The sequence below is a fragment of the Meles meles genome, chromosome 18 (genome assembly GCF_922984935.1).
Source record: "Meles meles chromosome 18, mMelMel3.1 paternal haplotype, whole genome shotgun sequence".
Classification (NCBI taxonomy): Eukaryota; Metazoa; Chordata; class Mammalia; order Carnivora; family Mustelidae; genus Meles; species Meles meles.
In genome coordinates this window covers 42,978,598-43,000,507 of record NC_060083.1, presented here as the reverse complement: position 1 = coordinate 43,000,507, position 21,910 = coordinate 42,978,598, and the positions used below count along the sequence as shown (strand labels likewise).

At 41.6% G+C, this 21,910-nt stretch overlaps 2 protein-coding genes across 2 annotated transcripts; both read left to right on the top strand.

Moving 5' to 3' along the window:
• Positions 1-1,713: 1,713 nt before the first annotated feature.
• On the top strand, positions 1,714-7,575 carry KRT26 (keratin 26). Its single transcript, XM_045985456.1, has 8 exons — positions 1,714-2,142; positions 3,027-3,109; positions 3,507-3,663; positions 4,022-4,183; positions 4,269-4,394; positions 4,896-5,113; positions 6,557-6,624; positions 7,424-7,575. Exons 1-8 carry the CDS (start codon positions 1,714-1,716, stop codon positions 7,573-7,575), a joined length of 1,395 nt encoding a protein of 464 aa, XP_045841412.1.
• Positions 7,576-12,622: 5,047 nt separating this feature from the next.
• Positions 12,623-19,623, top strand: KRT25 (keratin 25). Its single transcript, XM_045985548.1, has 8 exons — positions 12,623-13,051; positions 14,022-14,104; positions 14,533-14,689; positions 16,728-16,889; positions 16,976-17,101; positions 17,453-17,670; positions 18,459-18,526; positions 19,514-19,623. Exons 1-8 carry the CDS (start codon positions 12,623-12,625, stop codon positions 19,621-19,623), a joined length of 1,353 nt encoding a protein of 450 aa, XP_045841504.1.
• Positions 19,624-21,910: the final 2,287 nt, after the last annotated feature.

Here is a 21,910-nt window from a genome sequence, read left to right as displayed (position 1 = left end):
TAAACAAAAAAAAAAATCCTGGCGTTCTGGCCCACCAGATATTACCTATCTTTTAGGAGCAGTAACATTTCCAAAGTATGGGATACACACAGCATTGAAAATCTCATTCAGAAAAAATTACCGTTTCGAAACAATCTAACCCCATAATCAGTAACCAATCAATTTGTACCATTATAAGTCATAGAGACCTGACCCTGTCTGACATGTTCACTCTATTATAACCACTTAAATAATTAACATTTACAAAATGTTTGTGCCCTTCAGACTGCTTTATAGTCATTAATTATTGAAACTGCTCAGCATTCAGTGTTATTATTTTCATTTGCCCAGCAGGGAAATGAAGCACAACCAAATGGGATAACTTCCCATGGGTGTCAAGGAAAGAGAATGAAGAAGCTGGTTACCTGTTAACAACTAATCTACCATCTTGAGTACTATAATTATTGGTTTTCTAGGTAGGGATGAAAGCACATGTCTCCTTTATATATCTTACTCCTTAATTATCAATAATAAGTTCAGTTCTCAAAATAATTCCTAATACCATAAATACATAAATTTAAACTAAAAAAAAAAAAGAACAATATTTTTGAGGTAGAGAAATGAACAATGTGGAGACTCAGAAGTTTGTTAAAAGGATATTTTGCTCCTGGACTAAATCAAGAAATCTCAATAGAAATAATTTCCTGTCCCTGACACATACTCATTAATTTTAGTTATAAACTGATAAGCAAAATATTTCAGGACTTCTGTTACTTTCCGTTTTCAACTTAAGAAATCAATTTAAAAATTCCCACCACCAATAGATCACTGTATTTTTTTTTTAAGATTTTATTTATTCACTTGAGAGAGAGAGAGACCGAGAGAGCACAGTATGGGGAGAAGCAGAGGGAGAAGGAGAAGCAGGCTCCCCCCCCCCCCCTTGAGTTGGGAGCCTGATGTGGAGCTCGATCCCAAGACCTGGAGATCATGACCTGAGCTGAAGTCAGACACTTAACCATCTGAGCCACCCAGGTACCCCAACAGATCACTGTATTTTGAGCGTATCTGATATTAATAAGAAAGGAAACGCCTGGGGTGCCTGGGTGGCTCAGTGGGTTAAGCCACTGCCTTCGGCTCAGGTCATGATCTCCAGGTCCTGGGATCGAGTCCCGCATCGGGCTTTCTGCTCAGCAGGGAGCCTGCTTCCCTCTCTCTCTCTCTGCCTGCCTCTCTATCTACTTGTGATCTCTCTCTGTCAAATAAATAAATAAAATCTTAAAAAAAAAAAAAGGAAATGCCTAGTAAAGCATGCATAATAGAAATACTCCATAAACATTTGTAGGACAAAAGCAGTGGACATTTCTCATGTAAATTATTAATTCTTTATTGTTTTGGAGGTGAGGAGGACTAGACTCTCTTCCAGAAGTCAAAAAGATGCATGTTTACTCATATTTAATTTTGACCTTTGAAACTATGATTTACTATTACTCGACCAGGCACGTTTTCAACCAAGATACCTTTGGGGCACCTATCCACCTACGGACTGGACACTATTAAAAATCACTCAATTGTGAAAAACAACAATTAGGGAGCGAGTAATATTTTATTACAGATTGAAAGTCAAGACTGAAATGACCTACTGAGCCCTATAAAAGGCCCACGGAGATCACCTCTACGGACGGTGTGCTTTTGCTTCGCTCCTCGCTGAGAAGGTGGCTCTGGGGTACTGTCGTCATGTCTTTTCAACTTTCTAGTGCATCCAGGCACGTCTGCTCGCGAGCTGGCCCGGGGCGACTGTCTGGTGGAGGTCCAGGCTTCGGGGCTGGGAATGTGTACCGTGGATCCGGAGCAGGAAGCAGCTTTTCTTGTACTCTTGGGAGCATTTCTTCTGGAGGAGGTTTCTGTAATGGTGGTGGGGGTGTCTGTGCTGGTTTTCTTGGAAATGAACATGGCCTGCTTTCTGGGAATGAGAAGGTGACCATGCAGAACCTCAATGACCGCCTGGCATGCTACCTAGACCAGGTGCGAGCTCTGGAAGAGGCCAACGTGGACCTGGAGCAGAAAATCAAGGCCTGGTATGAGAAATACGGGCCTGGTTCTTGCCGGGGACTAGACCATGACTACACGAGATATTTCTCGGTCATTGAGGACCTTAAAAGGCAGGTAAGAAATATGGATTTGCCTACTTTTACTATACAATTTTGGGTGTATGTAACCTAAAAAAGACAAAATGTAAAATGTGCTTAAAATTTTGACATGATGTAGAATCTGCTCACTCTCCATTCCCAGGGCTTAAAGCAGTGTCTGCCCCCCCCACCAAAAAAAAATTGTGGGCATTAAAGGCAAATAGTTTCAAAACAGATATAATTGGCTTGCTGATCATGTATTTAGCTCATATATATATATTAAAGATTTTATTTATTTATTTGACAGACGGAGATCACAAGTAGGCAGAGAGGCAGGCAGAGAGAGAGGGAGAGCAGAGAGCCTGATGCAGGGCTCGATCCCACAACCCTGGGATCATGGCCTGAGTTGAAGGTCGAGCTTTAACCCACTGAGTCACCCAGGGGCCCCTAGCTCATATATGTTGATCAAGAATAATAAAAGTATCTGTGATTGTAAAAGCTTACACTTTGACTCAAGCTCTGGATGTTTGCTGTCTGAAGAAAAAAAAAAAAGTCCAGATTCTTTTCATGTAGAAAAAGTGATACTAAAGTAGACACTTGATGGGTTGAGAAGATAAGAATCACACTGAAGGCACGCCTGGGTAGCTCAGTGGGTTAAGCCTCTGCCTTCCGCTCAGGTCATGATCTCAGGGTCCTGGGATCCAGCCCTGCATTGGGCTCTCTGCTCAGCAAGGAGCCTGCTTCCCCCCTCCCCACACCCCACCCCCCACTCTGCTCTGCCTGCTTCTCTGCCTACTTGTGATCTCTCTCTCTGTCAAATAAATTAATAAAATCTTTTAAAAAAAAAAAGAATCACACTGAAATCTGGACTCTCCCTTGACTTTGAGCACCTAAATGTTTTGCACAATCTACCCTATTTAGATCATTTCTGCGACCACCTGTAACTCCAGCATTGCTCTACAAAATGACAATGCCAGACTGACTGCTGATGACTTCAGGCTGAAGTAGGTGAAAATAACATAATTAACTATAATAAAGGTAAATACTACAGTTGGAGTAAAAAACGGTCCTTTTGCTGTAAAAAGCAACATGTTTTTATGAAGTCAGACTAAATCACTGAAGAAATTAAATGTGCCCTTATAAAAAGAGCTATCATAAATTTTAAACTACATTTTGATTGAACTATGAAGCACAATGGATGATGAAAATTCTGAAGGAACAACTCCTCCAAAATAATCGTCCTAAATCAGTAGGTATTCCAAAGGGGGTCCTCTCTTTGCCAAAGCATTAAGCTTTAGAAGCCTGGATCGATATCCCATCTTTTCTTACCAGATGTCGGAGGAAGTTATGCTTTGCACCTGCCCACAGTCACAAGTCTCAAGCATTTTATTAACCTTTCAGGTATGAAAATGAACTTGCTCTCCACCAGAGCGTAGAGGCCGACATCAATGGTCTTCACAGGGTCATGGATGAGCTGACCCTTTGTACAGCCGACCTGGAGATACAGTTTGAAACACTCAGTGAGGAACTGGCATGCCTCAAAAAAAATCACGAGGAGGTAAGGGACCCCGCAGCATAGCTTCGGATAGTACCTGATTTCGTTCCTCAGGCCCACTGTCCACTTCAGAGCAGAGTGGGAAGATCAGTCAAAACTCAGCCTTGGGACGCCTGGGTGGCTCAGTCGGTTGCTGCTGCCTTCGGCTCGGGTCATGATCCCAGGATGCTGGGAACGAGCCCCACATGGGGCTCCTTGCTCAGCAGGGAGCCTGCTTCTCTCTCCCCCTCTGCCTGCTTATGCGCTCTCTCTCATTCTCTCACTTTCTCTTTCTCTCTCTGACAAATAAATAAATAAATAAATAAAATCTTAAAAAAAAAAAAATCTCAGCCTTGAGGGTTCATACTGATCCTTTTTCCAGGAAATGAAAGTTCTGCAGTGCGCGGCAGGGGGGGATGTGAACGTGGAGGTGAACGCAGCTCCCGGCGTGGACCTGACTGTCCTGTTGAACAACATGAGGGCCGAGTACGAGGACTTGGCCGAGCAGAACCGCAGGGACGTGGAGGCTTGGTTTAACGAGAAGGTACATCTGCGGCAAATCCCACACCAAGGGCTGGGTCAGTAGACCACTGAGAGGGTCGCTAAACCTTCTGATGATTACACGGCAGAGTGCTTCGCTGCAGCAGCAGATTTCTGATGACGCAGGAGCGGCCACCACAGCCAGAAATGAGCTGACGGAGCTGAAACGCAGTCTGCAGACCTTGGAAATAGAACTTCAGTCCGTCGTGGCCATGGTTCGTAGCAGTCACCACTGATTGTCATGCGTGTGTGTTTATAAGTAAATGCACATCTAATCTATGTAATACAACGAATTACGTAGAGCTGAAAGTATAAAATGTGATAAATACTAAGAACGCCGTCCATAGACATTCCTTCTGACTCACCAATCCCAATACTTAATTACTTTTTTTAGTATTTTTTTTAAGATTTTATTGATTTATTTGACAGACAGAGATCACAAGTAGGCAGAGAGGCAGACAGAGAGAGGAGGAAGCAGGCTCTCTGCGGAGCAGAGAGTCTGATGCGGGGCTCGATCCCGCATCAATCAAACTTTTCTCAATGGAAACAAAAATGGTTGTTTTGTTTCATTTTTAAAGAAACCTGGCTTATGCGGATTTTCAACAGAAAAGATTTAGACCTTGTACAAATGCTTCTTTCCACCTTGAGAATATTTCGAATATGAACGTGTTGTTTTATCTGTTACTCATGCAAGCCTTGCTCTATTCTTCCTTCAGAAACATTCCTATGAATGCTCCCTGGCCGAGACGGAGGGCAATTACTGCCTCCAGCTCCAGCAAATCCAGGACCAGATTGGGGGAATGGAAGAAGAACTCCAACAGATTCGCACTGAAACAGAAGGCCAGAAGCTGGAGTATGAACAGCTTCTAGATATCAAAATATTTTTAGAGAAAGAAATAGAAACGTACTGCAAATTAATAGATGGAGAAGAAAGGTAAATATTTTTTAAAAAATCATCTCCCATCAACTAGGTTTTCTCTGTAGCCACATGTACCAACATCCTATGCTAGAATTTCCTACTCTCAGGATCATATTCATCTGTGGTCTTGGGAATTTATTATTGCATCCACATGAAATGAAAACAGGCAGCCAAATCAAATGTCCAAGTATATGAAGTGTGTGTATCTATAATAACATAAAGGACATTTAAATACCAAATGCTAAATAATTCCTGCACACCAGGGGGAGAAATCCCTTTCTGTGATTTAATGTTGAAGCACACGTCCTGTAACAACACACTCTGTTTTACTGGTACTTCATTAGTGACCACGCATGCACCCTGCATTGGGTGGGTGATGACATTTTCATCTGAAAGATGAACAATGGTGGTTTCCTTGGGGAAGTCACCATGGCTTCTTAGCCAAGAGCAACAGCCCTGGAATTGTAGCCCTGAGCACAGATCACACCACTGGGTGATTTCGAACGCATGGTTTAACCTCTTTAAATCCCGTTTTTCTGGTTGGTAAGATTGTGAGAACACCAAAACCACACTGTTTACCTGGGACCATCGTGTGTCACTATGGAGGTGGAGTGCTCATGAGAGTGGCTTGCATCAGAAGGTACTCGGTAATCAGTGACAGTTACTAAATGTTTGCCGATGGTCACACCACGAGTCCGTACCATCTCATGCATCTTCCAAGGCTACTCTTCAACCCTCTACAACCTATTCTCATAGAAACTCAACTGTGATGTTCCCTCCTTCGAACAAAGCGCTCATTACAGCCCTCATTAGTCCCTTCTTTCATTGCACCTTTCATGCTGTGTTCCAGCTAAATTCTTTTTTTTTTTTTGAAGATTGTATTTATTTATTCGACAGACAGAGATCACAAGCAGGCAGAGAGGCAGGCAGAGAGAGAGAGGAAGGGGGAAGCAGGCTCCCTGCTGAACAGAGAGCCGGACGCGAGGCTTGATCCCAGGACACTGGGATCATGACCTGACCTGAAGGCAGAGGCTTTAACCCACTGAGCCACCCAGGTGCCCCATGTATTCCTGCTAAATTCTAACATGCATATACTTTATTTTCAATGGCATAAACTGCTTGTGTCATCATTCTATATTTTCTACAGCACCTTCTGCACTGTGGCGCCATGAACTTGTTCATTGGCCAGGTGATTGACTACAAGGTCAGAAACTGGAGTCCCCAGATAACAAGACAGAAGAGATGATAGCCGGTTACGAGGGAATTTCTGATCCTAAACACTCATTTAATCTCTCCCTTCAGCACACTGAAGTCACAAAAGGTTTACTTATAATATCTCTTAAGCATAACAGGAATTTAATCTTGAGGAAACCAAAACTTTTATTCCCAACTCATAGTTATTCTTGAGCTTCCTCATGAAAGGGAAAACAATGCAACAATTTACTCTTCTTTTCACAGAAAAAGCAAGCCTGTGTGTTCCAGATCCAAAAGACGTGGGCCCATACATTCTGAAAATCAAGTCCAAGGTACAGAAGGTTTTTTGGCTTGGCATAAATCTTTTCAACTTGAGCAATTTATTAAATAAGTCACTTATTTGTAAACTAAATCAAATTGTTTTAAGGTTAATTCTAGCAAATGAAGGAATCAGGGGTCATGATGGCAGCTTCTTTTTTTTTAAAGATTTTATTTATTTATTTATTTGACAGAGAGACAGATCACAAGTAGGCAGAGAGGCAGACAGAGAGAGAGGAGGAAGCAGGCTCCCCGCTGAGCAGAGAGCCCGATGCGGGGCTCCATCCCAGGACCCTGGGATCATGACCTGAGCCAAAGGCAGAGGCTTTAACCCACTGAGCCACCCAGGCACCCCATGATGGCAGCTTCTTAATGTATTTTATACTCTTGTAAAATAGACGTGGTCAAATCGTAAAATTTCTGAAATGGGGACTCAATCTCCAAACATTTTTCTTACCTAAAACTCATTATTTTCCCAATTCCAATGCTTTGGTGAAGGAACTACTATATTTTAAGCCACAAAAATAGGGCAAGTTGGCATTTAAAAGAGGACAACTCTGCCTGTTCCAGGCCAATACTGCCTGATACTTAGGTTGTCTTAATCTATGTTTTACTTACACCTTCAAACACCCATTGTTCTAAAAACAATTGGTAAGTATAAGATAGTCCTGGGCCTTGCTAAGCATAGTCTTCAAACACAAGTTTTGTATCTCAGGTTATTGCAAACATTATTTCTAAGAAGCCTACCGTTATGACTAAGTACTTTCCAGCCTGTTAAGAATGAGCACTAAATTTGCATTTATTTTATTTTAGACTCAAAAGAAGAAATTCTTGTCAAAACAGTGGTTGAGGAACTAGACCAACTTGGTAATGTCCTTTCATTGAGGGTCCATTCAGTTGAAGAAAAATCCTCGAAAATAAGCAACATTACGATGGAACAACGAATACCTTCTAAAGCACCATAGTGAGAAAAGAAGTTATTGTTAAAAGAAGAAGAAGAAGAAGAAGACTGCCTTTGCAAAATCCCACTGGCCAAATAACCCAAGGAAATCATTCATGTCTGCTCTTAAAAATGCAAGGGCAAGAGTTTGTTTTCCTCTCTTCTCTTTCTCATGTTCTTTCCATGTAATCCTTTTCAGGAGTAGGAAAAATCTTGTTCTGTCTCATTGTTTTGTTTCTATTTCAGGGACTTTTTGGTCATTCATTAAAAATTTTTCTGTTGCAAATTCTTTCTGATGAATCTGGTGCTTTTGAGTTTGTACCATTGGTCCCAGCGTGTCAGTACTAAGGACAGCTCGTAAAACAAAGTGCCTCACACAGTTACATTTACTTCAATTCATGATAAGTTGGAAGGAGTACCAGACCTCATCTCTGGTCCCAAATCTGTGCCCAGTCAACCATGTAAATGACTAGATCTCCTGGGGTTTGGGCTTCTGTGGATAGAAAGAGTATCCCCATTGATCCCTAGGATTTATTCACTCTTATAATGGTGAGCCTGCATGGGTGATCAGTTAATGTGAGTTTGTTGAATCTGAATCTGCACAGTTGTTTTTCCATTTTGCAGTACATTCATCCCTCTACCCCTACCGCAGTGGGGAAAGCCTGTTGGTTCAGAATGGTGGAAGAATCCTCAACAACAAAAACAATACATGTTCAAGGAACTGACTGACCCCATAGAATCCAGGAGAGAGTCAGGACTTAGAAGAACCAAGTCTGGTGATGAACCAGGCTAAGGGATAAAGCTGAGGGGCAGGGTGATTGACAGGTGAATTTACCATGACGCTAATGATGCATTAAGCTTCAGGTCCCTCATTAGCACCGGAGGGCCCTTGCTTTTTTTTTTTTTTTTTTTTTCTGCATAGCCGTTTTTGCAAAACTAAGATAATTTTGGCACCATTGGTTAAGTCTCCTTTCTCTTTCCATTCCAATTTCTCCTCCATCACTCTTTCCCTCATGTCTGGGGGTGATCTATCACATCTAAGATGGGTGACCATACAATTTATTATCCAAATGTAACATTTGAGGGAGAGTAAAGGATGCTGTTAACCAGGCATATTAGCAGACATAAACTGACCTATTGTAGGCATATGGATATAAAGTCACCCTAAGTCAAGAGGATTTGAAATGAAAGTAACGGGATATTTAATGAGGTTCTCAGCATTTCCATGGGAAGCTTCTAGGAATATTCTCACCGCCCATTGTGCTCATCAGTATCATACCATAAAGGTACAAGGTTGCAAATTGTGATATGAACAAATCTTATAACACACAGCACCAGAAATAAATATGTAGATAACAGAAGAGATACCTGGGGCGCCTGGGTGGCTCAGTGGTTTAAGCCGCTGCCTTCGGCTCAGGTCATGATCTCAGGGTCCTGGGATCGAGTCCCGCATCGGGCTCTCTGCTCGGCGGGGAGCCTGCTTCCCTCTCACTCTCTCTGCCTGCCTCTCTGCCTACTTGTATCTCCCTCTGTCAAATAAATAAATAAAATCTTTAAAAAAAAAAAAAAAACAGAAGAGATACCAAGTATGAAGTGTGTCCAGAAGCTAATCTATGGAAAAATCTTTTAAGTCATCAAATGTGTAAAATTGTGGAGAATTCGTTTTCACTAATGCCTACAAAATACAAAAATCTCCTCCTGTCAGGAATAGATGGGTAATGCAACATATTCATTATTTTTAGTACTACTGTATGCTCTTTATACACAAGAATTTTTATAAATTTTAGTTTTCGTGCAATTCCTATAAAAAATATTGACATATGACAAGTCCATGGTTATGAAACTTGCATTCTCCTGGGAGTAAGCACAAGGCATATGGCTCATTTTTAATGCCCTCTACAGAACAACTACCCCAGAGAAACTATGTGGACAAGCTGATTCATCTTGTGGAGGTCAGCCAACCTCCCTCTTCACCACCTCAATGCTTACACAATGAGCCCATTGTCAAAGTGGCCATTGTGACAGATATGAAGTCCATACTTCCGACTCCATCTCCCCAAGCCTGGTCAAACCACTGACCGGCCACTGACAGACATAGAAACTGAGCCCTTGAGATGGTACCATTTTTTTTAGAAGGAAAACTGACCACATGCTCTCAGGATAATTCCACTGAAACCCTTTATCCTGGAGGGATAAAGTAACAGAAGTAACACTTATTTCATTCAAATACAGTTTTGCCTTTCAGTTCAGTTCCTGCCTCTGCCAGCACTACTAGCTGAGGACCAAACATCAAATAAGCTTCAGGCCCTCAGAACAGGCACTGCATCTACCCCAGGCAATTGGTTTAAAGTCAGAATCGAGAAAGCAAACGCTTTCTGGCTTCCAGAAGGATAAAACAATTGGAGTAAGGCAATATCTGAAGAGATAAAAAGCTGAAATTTTTCCAGAACTGATGAAAGACACCAGTGCACAGATTAAGGAAGTCCTACACATCAAAATAAAATGAAATGCACATGGACCAGATCATACTAAAGCTGAAGACAAGATAAAAAGATCCACATAGAAATAAATCATAGTGAAACCACAAGACAATGAAGATAATAGAATATCTTTAAAATCAGACAAATGGGGGGGGAATTATTACCTTCAAATGAATGTCAACAAGAATGAACACCAACTTCTCAACAGCAGCAATGGAATCCAAAGGACAGTAGAAGGATATCTTCAATGTGCCAGGAGAAATCTTAAATGGCCAATAAATGTATGAAAATGTTCAACCTCACTAGCAATCAGAGAAATAGAAACTCATGCACATATATGCTATCTACAAAAGTTTCACTTCAAACATAAATACAGGTAGATTTCATCTTTTTTTTAAAGATTTACTTATTTGTCAGAGAGAGATAGAGAATGCAAGCAGGCAGAGTGGCAGGCAGAGGCAGAGAGAGAAGCAGGCTCCCCGCTGAGAAAGGAGCCCAAAGTGGGACTCAACCCCAGGACCCTAGTATCATGACTTGAGCCGAAGGCAGACGCTTAACTGACTGAGCGACCCATGAGCCCCTAGATTTCAATTTTTAAATGAAATTTGATTCTGTATCAAATAACTTTAAAAAAGAATACTTAAAAATTATTCCAAACTACCAAAGCCTTAAATGTAAAACGCAAAATGATTAAATGTTTAGAAAGCAATATAGGAAGATATGTGTATGACCTCTAGAATTAGTCATTTCTCAAATAAAAGAAACACAGTCCAAAAATAAAAAGAGTGATAAAGTCAACCTGTTTAGCAATGAAATGATAATGGGTTAATATCCAGAATATATAACAAACTCCTACAACTCAACAACAAAAAAACAAACATGATTCTAAAAATGGACAGAGGACTTGAATGAACATTTCTCCGGGTAAGATACTCCAGTGGCCAACAAGCACATGAAAAGATGCTCAACATCACACATTATTAAGGAAATGCAAATCAAAACCACCAAGGGATACCACCTGCTGTGCATCAGGATGGCCACTATCAAGAAAACAAATAAAAAGAAAAGAACAAATGTTGGTGATGTTTTGGAGAAATTGAAATCTTTGTGCACTATTGATGGGGACATAAAACAGTGCAGCTACTATGGAAAGCAGTAGTGGTTTCCTGCTGTCCTCAAAAGGTGGTTCCTCAAAAAATTAAAAACAGAATCACCATATGATCTATTCATCCCACCCTGGTGTATATTTCCATGAGAAAAGAAAGCAGGGACTCAGATATTTGTACCCCCGTGTTTGTAGTAACATTATTCACAACAGCCAAAAAGCAATACAACCCTAATGTCCATTGGCTGATGAGTGGGTAAACCAAAAATGGTATACACGTGCAATGGAACATCTTAGCCTTAGAAAAAAAAGAAATTCTGACACATGCTACAACGTGGTTCAACCTTGAAGACATTGTGCTCAATAAAATAAGCCAGTCACCAAAAGACAAATAATGTATGAAGCTACTTACCCCAAGTGCCCAGAACTGTAACTGGCACATAATAGGTGTTTAATAAATATTTGTTAAGTGAATGAATGAATGAATGAATCTGTTAAGTGAATGAATGAATAAATATTTGTTAAGTGAATGAAGGAATGAACCTCACACCCATAACAAATATTCAAGGAAATTTTGTCCACAAGCCAATTTCCAGATGTCTCAGAAACTTCCAAAATTTTCAGGGTTTTCAATGAATATCCAGGAACCCACACCCAATAAATAGTCTACTGATGACTTTCACCTAAGCCAACCCACCATGAAATAAAAACAGATGAAATATTTCCTTCCAGTTTTGCTTCAGATTTTGCAGGGTCAGGAAATATGTTAATGTCCTTCGGAAGTCCCACAACACATAACAGCAATTAGGGGTGTGTTCCTAATTGCCAAAATGGATAAGAGAAGACAACTATCCCCAAACATAAGCAAGTGTCAACAGAAGATGATGGCATGTCAGCCAAAATGGAAGTTAACTTCCCATTAGGACAGTGCCAAGAGGGAGGTGGAAACCAGGGATTGAAGGACCATTTGGGGCCTTGGGGGGTTGGGGGGAGTTAACCATTACAGGTCTGTTCTCTACTTCCATGGAAAAGAACTGTGAAAATAAAAGTAGAAAAAGTCTCAGAAACGTCCATATCTATTAGCATAATAGCCCAAAACCATGACGCCAGGTTTTTATTGTGTGGTGGACTGATGAGTTTTATCTTCTGAGGATGGAAGTCAAGAATGACTCACCGGCAATTTAAGAAGGCAGTAAGGAAACTGACATCGCTCCACCCAGACCCATTTCTCAGATAACCACCAACCTGAGGGCAACTGCCCTCCTACAGAAAGCAGCCCAGCTAAGTTAGTTACTAATTAGGAAAAATCATCCAATTATGCTAACTTGCTGAGGCTGGCAAGCCATGTTTTACTGTATGTAGGCAGAATTTCATCCAGAACACACTTGAGAATTGTCTATAAAAAGGCAAACAAAACAGTTGAGACGAGGAGGCACTCTGCTCTGACTCTCTCCAAGACAGCTGTGCAACGCGCCTGCCCTGATACCATGTCTCTTCGGCTTTCCAGTGGGTCCCGGAGGGCCTGTCCCCGTGCTACTGCGGGATCGCTGAGGCTCTCCAGTGGGGGGACCGGCTTTGGAGCTGGCAATGCTTGCAGCATGCCTGGGATTGGAAGTGGTTTCTCATGCGCCTTCGGGGGCAGCTCATCAGGAGGAAATGCAGGGGGAAGCAATCTCTGCGCGGGCTTTACCCTAAATGAGGGGGGCCTCCTGTCGGGCAACGAGAAGGTGACCATGCAGAACCTCAACGACCGGCTGGCCTCCTACCTGGAGAATGTGCGAGCTCTGGAGGAGGCCAACGCCGACCTGGAGCAGAAGATTAAGGGCTGGTACGAGAAATTTGGCCCTGGTTCTTGCCGTGGTCTTGATCATGACTATAGTAGATATTTCCCGATAATTGATGATCTGAAAAATCAGGTAAGAAAGAAGCTACACTTCACGATCATGTTTACATAGTTTTATTTCTGAATGTTCTTTTCCTTTCTTCACTGAATACTAAAAACATGCATCATCCCTATGTGTTATTTCTTTTTTTTTTTAAGATTTTTATTTATTTATTTGAGAGAGAGAGAGTGATGGAGCACGAGCAGGGTGAGGGGCAAAGGGACAGGGAGAAGCAGACTCTTCTCTGAGCAGAGAGTCCCACTCGGGGCTCAATCCCAGGACCCCAAGATCACAACCAAAGCTGAATGCTGATGCTTAACTGACTGAGCCATCCAGGCGCCTCCGCATATGTAATTTCTTAAAGGGAATTTCAAGGGGCGCCTGGGTGGCTCAGTGGGTTAAGCCGCTGCCTTCGGCCCAGGTCATGATCTCAGGGTCCTGGGATCGAGCCCCACATTGGGCTCTCTGCTCAGCGGTGAGCCTGTTTCCCTCTCTCTCTTCCTGCCTCTCTGTCTACTTGTGATCTCTCTTTCTGGCAAATAAAAAAAAAATTAAAAAAAAAAAAAAGGGAATTTCAATTTGGCATTGGAAATAAGCATTAAGTAGATTCAGTTGGTGAATCTCATGATAACTAGTCATTATCTAGTAACTCGTAAACTATCTAGTAACTATATTAATTTTTATTATTCCGACTCTGTAATCTTTTTTTTTTTTGAAGATTTTATTTATTTATTTGTTTGACAGACAGAGATCACAAGTAGACAGAGAGGCAGGCAGAGAGAGAGGAGGAAGCAGGCTCCCTGCTGAGCAGAGAGCCTGATGCAGGGCTTGATCCCAGGACCCTGGGATCATGACCCTAGCCAAAGGCAGAGGCTTTAACCCACTGAGCCACCCAGGTGCCCCTCCGACTCAGTAATCTTAAAAAAAAAAAAAAAAACAACAACTTATTTTTTTTATTGGTTGTGCTAAATTGCCTTTTAACTGTCAAACTCCCCATTTCCAGATCATTGCTTCCACCACCAGCAACGCTCATGCTGTTCTGCAGATCGACAATGCCAGGCTGACAGCGGATGATTTTAGACTCAAGTAAGTCGACTCAGGGAGTGAAAAAGATACATGGAAATTAACACAAAGCCTTAGATTGAATTTATTTTTTGAGCCCTCCATTAACTATGACAAACTCTCATTCCAACCCTGGTAAAACACTTAGATTTAAAATAAACAGAATATAAAAATGAAATGAAATGAAATAAATGCTACTCTTTAAAAATATTTTGGCTATAAAACATAAATATAAACTGCAATAAAAGCAGTGTCCAACCCCCTACTTCATTTTCTGCCAAAGAAATGCCTCAAATTAAAGAAAGTAAGTATTCTTATGCAGTAGAATTTGAAAATGTCTCTTGTGGCCAAATCTGCCATTTCAAAATTCCAGAATTCTAGCTCTTGATCATTGATTGGTGACTACTTCTTTCACCATACGACATACTGGAAAATCATTCATATTCCTTAAGGTATGAAAATGAGCTGGCTCTTCACCAGAGTGTGGAGAGTGATGTCAATGGGCTACGCAGAGTTCTGGATGAAATCACCTTGTGCAGAACGGACTTGGAGATTCAATATGAAACCCTCAGTGAGGAGATGACGTACCTGAAAAAGAACCATAAGGAGGTAAGAACTGCTGATGTGCATTTTGCTATCCCTCTGCAGACAGCATCCATCTGGTGGAAGATAATGGGTTTGACTTCTTAGATAGAAATTGGTACTAGACACCTACTGTCAGATAGGCAATGAGGCATGAGTTGTCTTGAGAAATGGCAAAGTATTTGCACAGATTCACCCTTGCTCTCTCATCAGGTTTCCCATGGGAAAAAAAGAAAAAAGAATCCTGTTTTCAGATCAATCAGGTTTACAAGAGCAGTATTTGGCTAGATAATTATAGCTAAGTTAAAATGGGACAGTTAAGAGATTACATCTAATTACATAAAATAAATATACTTACCGTAAGGACATCCTAAGAAAACTAGATCTAAATTCCTATATAATAGTGGCAGATTCAAAACAGTTAAACATTTACTTTGCACATACATTAAATATACACACTTAATATTAATGCAGATTCTTAATAGGTGCATCTATAAAAATAGTGAGACTGAAAATAAATTGTTACATCAAAATCTTGTCTTCCAAATAAAGAGTATACTTCAAAGCAGTCACTGTTGGAAGCTAGATCCTAAAATCGGATCCTCCTGCCACTATGCCAGACACATCTTTGGAACTGGGGGGGGGGGGGGGGGATCTTTATTCTTTGAAAATGAACTTGATCTTTTTTCTTTGAAAATGAACTTGATCTTTTTAAACAGCCGAAAGGCTTCTACAGTCAAGCCAAATACTTAAAGCAGGAGACCAGGCTAAAAATGCCACTTGATTAGTCATGAGCCTATCTTATAAAAATAACTACTCAAAGAACAACATTTCTATGGTTCAAGCATGGATATAGCCCATGGTAATTACTCAATAAAGTTTTGATAAATTGAACGCCACTGATTTTTTTTTTTTTAATGCCTCACTTACAGGCAAACCCACATGTATCTCTTTTATCTTTTTCTGCTTGAACGGGGGAAGTGAAGTCCTCTGAAGTAAAAACCACATCTGAGGGTAGAGCAGATCTGGGGCTACAGGGAGGAAAGAATGCTAGAATCCCTCGAGGGACTTGGGGCAGGAAGGAAAGAAAACCTCATTATTGATCGTCATAAGGACCAATGCAAACCCAGGACGTGGGTGGGGAGGAGAGCTTTCTGCAGTAGAGACAGAAGCCGACCCGTAGGATTTCAGTGCACACAGTGTTAGCAGTGAGGTCTGCCAACCACAGTCTGAGAGAACCGCCTCACGCCATCCCAGCAGCACACCCCGCAGATGGACCTGTGTGTGGACCTGGACGGCAAGACCGATTCCAACTTCTACGGTGATGACAATGATCATAATAACGAGCATTTATTTAGCATTTATATACCAGTATATTGTTGGTCATGTTACTAATAGTTCTTTGACCCCTTTCAACCACCCAGAGAAGGGTTTTTATCCTCAACTTTCAGATAACAATTTTGAGATTCAAAGAAGTGAAGCAACTTTCTCCAGTTCACCCAACCACTCTGAGGCAGAACCAGAATTCACATAGAGCTGTGCCTGACACCAGCTGTCCCTGTGTAAGGGTCACGGGTTCTTAAACAGCTAGGAATCCTTAGAGGATGGTGTCCTTCCTTTATTACTGGTGAATAAATATATTAGCTGTGCTCAGGCTCTAGCTGAGGCAAGAACACATCAAAGCTGCTTGCTAAGTGGATTCGAAGACCAGTCCACCAAGGGGGACACATTTCGGCTGCAAATGGCTAGAATAAGAGATGGTGGATAATTCATTTTAAGTATCTTAAGGATTTTCATTCAGAAAGGGAATTAAGACTTTCTGTGCAACAGAACTAGAACCAGTGAATGGAGGTCTAAAAACGGGATTTGGGTTCGCGGCATGGGAGAGCTCTGCAGCAACTGAAAAGCTCTCAGGATGAAGCAGGCTGCTTCGTGAGAAGGGAAATCTAAGAAGCAGAGGAGGGTTGGCACATCTGGGGCTGAGCTCTAAGAACCCTCTCAAAGGGGAGCCTCTTGACTTTCCGGGATCCCTGCATACCTGAGCTGCACACTTTTCTGCCTCTAGGAAATGCAGGTCCTGCAGTGCGCGGCCGGCGGGAACGTGAACGTGGAGATGAACGCGGCGCCCGGGGTGGACCTCACGGTCCTGCTGAACAACATGCGGGCCGAGTACGAAGCCCTGGCCGAGCAGAACCGCAGGGACGCGGAGGCCTGGTTCAATGAGAAGGTGAGTCCTGTCGAAAAAAAATGACCCCTCTGCGTCTTAGGGATGGTCACGGAACTAAGACTCCTTCCTCACGCCTACCTTTTCAGAGTGCTTCACTGCAACAGCAGATCTCTGAGGACGTTGGGGCCACGACCTCAGCCCGGAACGAACTGACCGAAATGAAGCGTAACCTCCAAACATTGGAAATTGAACTTCAATCTCTTTTAGCCACGGTATGAAAAGGCCGATTTCTTACCATCTCCCAGAGTATCATTTTAAATACGTGCCAGTTGGTTTTAAAGCCCTTCACGCTGGTGAGCGTATATCCACAGGTATATTTACGCAATTAACCTAGAACATAAGAACAGAACAACTAAAACAGCAACATTAATGTCCCTGGCTTATTCCACCCAAAAAGAGAGATGTGCTCCTTTTTAAGAACGCTGGAGCCTTTTTCACCATGTGTCCATGGGAAATCGAACACAGTTGGAGACAAAACTAAGAAGAGAAGAAAGTCACCTATCGGAGCAAATTTCTGCATATCTCAGGTTCTCCATCTCTGGTTCATTCTTGTTTCCTGACAGAAACACTCCCTGGAGTGCTCCCTGACCGAGACCGAAGGCAACTACTGTGCGCAGCTTGCCCAGATCCAGGCTCAGATCGGGGCCCTGGAGGAGCAGCTGCACCAGGTCAGAACCGAGACAGAGGGCCAGAAGCTGGAGTACGAGCAGCTCCTCGACATCAAGGTCCACCTGGAAAAGGAGATCGAGACCTACTGCCTCCTCATCGGTGGAGAGGATGGGTAGGTCAAATAATCTACAGGAAAGATGTCCTGAGGTCCCTGGATCTGGGCTTAGATCCCTGGAAAGTGAGCATAAACTGACATGACTGCATTCATTATCATGAATGCTAAACATGAAACATAATACATGACCACCAAGATACAAATTAGCAACATCTTACAAAACCAAAATGGGACAAGCCCTATGTTCAAGGTATGACAATTAAAATTATCACCTCTTGGGACACCTGGGTGGCTCAGTGGGTTAAGCATCTGCCCTCAGCTCAGGTCATGATCCCAGCATCCTGGGATCAAGCCCTGCATCAGGATCCTTGCTGGGTGGGAGGCCTGCTTCTCCCTCTGCCTTTTGCTCCCCCTGCTTGTCCTCTCTCTCTCTCTTTAAAAAAATTTTTAAAAATCACCCCTTGATGCTAAAGCAGAATAGTTCCAGCTATGTAACCCACTGCAACTGTTCTCACCAAACAGCTAAAGAAAATGCAAGAGTGCTTCCAGAATTGGAAAGGTTTTCTCTAGGCGGGGCTTGAGTGGCTCAGTTGGTTGGGCATCCAGCTATTGATGTCAGCTCAGGGTCATGGGATCAAGCCCCACATGGGGCTCTGTGCTGAGTGTGGAGCCTGCTTGAGATTCTCTCTCCCAGTCTCTCTCCCCCCACCCCCCATCCATGCATTTGTACTCTCTCTAAAATAAATAAATACAATCTTTAAAAAGAAGAAAGAAAGAAAGAAAGAAAGAAAGCGTTCTCTCTAAATCATTTTCTTTCATGAGTTTCCCACAATATGTGTTCACAGGGCTTGCAAGTCTGGAGGTTACAAGTCTAAAGATTATGGATCTGGAAACATGGGAAATCAAGTCAGAGGTAATTAAGATGTTATTATGCTGAACTATTTCATTTGCAATGTCCAGCTTGGTTGTTTTTATATTCCCAGGGCTTAGTAAGAATAGATAACAATAAAGATTTATAGTACACATATCAGCATGTGCCGGATGTCTAACTTTAGTGACATGTGCTAATTCTAAACAAAGTAATATGTCACCAGGCTTTTAGCTAACCAAGAAATCAAAATTCACCCAAAATTCATCTATTTGTGCTTACTGCCTAGTCCTTCCTATTAAAAATGCTGTTATTCCTTTAATTGATATAATTTCTTATTCATCTTTTTTTTTCCAATTTTTTCATTGTGGTAAAATACACAGAACATAAACTTTACTGTTTTAGGCGCCAAGGTGGCTCAGCTGTTAAGCATCTGCCTTCGGCTCAGGTCATGATCCTGGAGTCCTGGGATCAAGTTCTGTGTTGGGCTCCCTGCTCAGCGGGGAGTCTGCTTCTCCCTCTGACCCTCACCCCATTGTGGGCTCTCTCCCTCTCAAATAACTTTACTGTCTTAACCATTTTCAGGGGACAGTTCAGTGGCATTAAGTACATTCATATGGTGGTGAAACCAGCAACACCATCCATCTCTAGAAATCTTTTCATCTTGCTCTCTAACTAGTAGACAATAGCTCCCCATTCCTTCCTCCTCCCAGCCCCTGGCAAACACCATTCTACCTCTCTCTCTCCACATTTGACTACTCCTGGTCCCTGGTAGAAGTAGACTCACACAGCATTTGTCTTTTTTCTGATAACTTCTTTCAGTGAGCATCATGTCTTCAAGATTCATCCATGTGTAGCATGTCAGAGTATTCTTTCCTTTTGAAGGCTGAATAATATTCCATTAAATTATATGCCATATTTTATCTGTTCATCCTTTGGTGGACACTTGGGCTGCTTCCACATTTTAGCTAAGAGGATCTTATTCATCTTTTTTCAACTCTCTAAAATCTCCTTTTAAATTTCAATTCTTAGATCTGGCCAAAGCCATAGTGGTTAAGAAAGTTCTTGAGGAAGTGGACCAACGCAGCAAAATACTTACCACCAGGCTCCACTCCCTGGAAGAGAAATCTCAAAACAATTAATTTATGACACAAGAGAGAGCACATGCCAAATACTCTCTAAGAAGAGAGAGCATTATGTCTGGAAAAGTGAGCAAGCCTAAGAAAAAATGCCTGTCCTGTTTTCTTTCTGTTACTGAAATATAAGCGCTGTGTGGGCAATCAATGGAGGTATCTCCCCCATTCATCCGACAGAATGTCACACGCAAATTTGATGAGTCATTTGATTGCCCTACAGAAAATGTTGTCAGTCCTTTGTATTCAATAAACCTTCTTCCTTTAGCAAGTTACCACTGGTGGTCTTGTCTTTTTTTTTTTTTTTTTTTTTTTTTTTTAAAGATTTTATTTATTTATTTGACAGACAGATCACAAGCAGGCAGAGAGGCAGGCAGAGAGAGAGAGGAGGAAGCAGGCTCCCCGCTGAGCAGAGAGCCCGACGCGGGGCTTGATCCCAGGATCCTGGAATCATGACCCGAGCCGAAGGCAGAGGCTCTAACCCACTGAGCCACCCAGGCGCCCCTGGTGGTCTTGTCTTATCTTCAAACTGCTCATGTCTGTGGTACAGATGTATGAACACCTAACAACATTTAATTTATATGAAAATTTTTATAGAAAGTTGACAGGCTTCCACCTAGATTTTCATGAGGCTTTCCCAATAACTCAAAATAAGATAAACTCAGAAGGAATAAAAATATTTCCAATTAAATCTCCAGTCTGCCTTGCTGTGATTTAATAACAAGCCTCTTCTCTTTCATAATAGCTACAATGTATACAATTCAGGTTCATCTGTAAAATAATAATGTTACTTCTCTCCAGTGGTTATGGTAAAGATTAAACAAGTAAATTATTGGATATGATCTTAAGGAGCAAGCATTCAATAAATGCTAACTCAGTTTTTCATAGTTGATATTTGTAATGATGAATTTTCAAATCTCATTTCCTTTTTGAATATGTATTTAAGCAATATTTCAAGTACAGGGAGGTTAAGCAAAAGTTCTGGTTTAGAATTCAAGTTCTATTAATGGAGTCGTTCACTTGTATTACAACGTATGCTTGATGCTTACAACTCTCTTGACCAATGGATTCATCTCTAGTGAAAGGACATAAACCAGATGAACTGAAAACGTGATTTTCTCAGATCAAATATTGCCCCTAGATACTCTGTTGACTCTCAGTCCTCTATGGATGGATTGTCCATATTATAATCCATCCATGAAAATTTGATTTCAGGCTTCATCTGAAAATTAAGGAGAAAAGACACTGGGATTCTTCAAAGACACTAGAAGTATCCTTGAATTACTTTTATTATTTTCTTCTAGTGAATCTTAGCCAGAGGCCACTACAGTCAAAATGCCTAACATTATCCTCCATCAGATTATGTGAAACAAAACATTATAGTCTAAGAAAAAATTCCACTTAGAAAAGATATCTCGTAATTACTTAAATGCTGAAGGAACTTATACCGCCTTTCCCACCTATCATCAAATCGCACCTCATTAAAGTGACACTGACAAATGTAAATTCTGACAACAACGATATAATTTGTCAAAATTTATAGCTCCATACCCATAAAAAGGCGAATTTTAAAATCTCTGTCAATTACACCTATGGAGCTGTTTGTCCATCTCAGGAGATTCAGTTCTGTACATCTCTTCCCAACTCCCCACCTAGTGATGTCACCTTGGCAGCTTGAAATCAGCCATGGAGAACATATTTACACAAGAGAAATCACCTAACACTACAAATCAGGACTTCTTCCTCCCTTGAGAGTTGGTTATTAAATATTTACCAGCACATCACTGGTTGCTCCTCAATAAAAACTGACCTAAAAAAAAACAAAACCCACAATGTTCTACTGAGCATGGAGCCCAAAATGGGGATCGATCTCACAACCCTGAGATCACAACCTGAGCCAAAATCAAAAGTCAGAAGTTTAACCGACTGAGCCACGCAGGCGCCCCAACACAAAGATTAATGCTTTAGTGTGTGACCTCTATGACCTGGCCCTGCTTATCCTTCCACTCTTATCTTATACTCTGACCCTCAACCTCAGTTCTAACCATATTGTCCTTTATTTTATCCCGTAAATACAAGTTCATCCTGACTCAGAGCCTTTGTACGAACTGTTCCCTCTGCCTGAAATGCACTTCCCCCCGAACTCCCTATGCCTGGTTCCTTTTAATCATTCCCATCAAAAGAGCTGCTTCTCACCACTCTAGCCAAAGTCTCTAATATATAGCCCTGTCTTATCTCCTTGAGAACATTCATCACCATACAAATTATCTTGTTTGCTGTTCCTTCCTCTGAACTA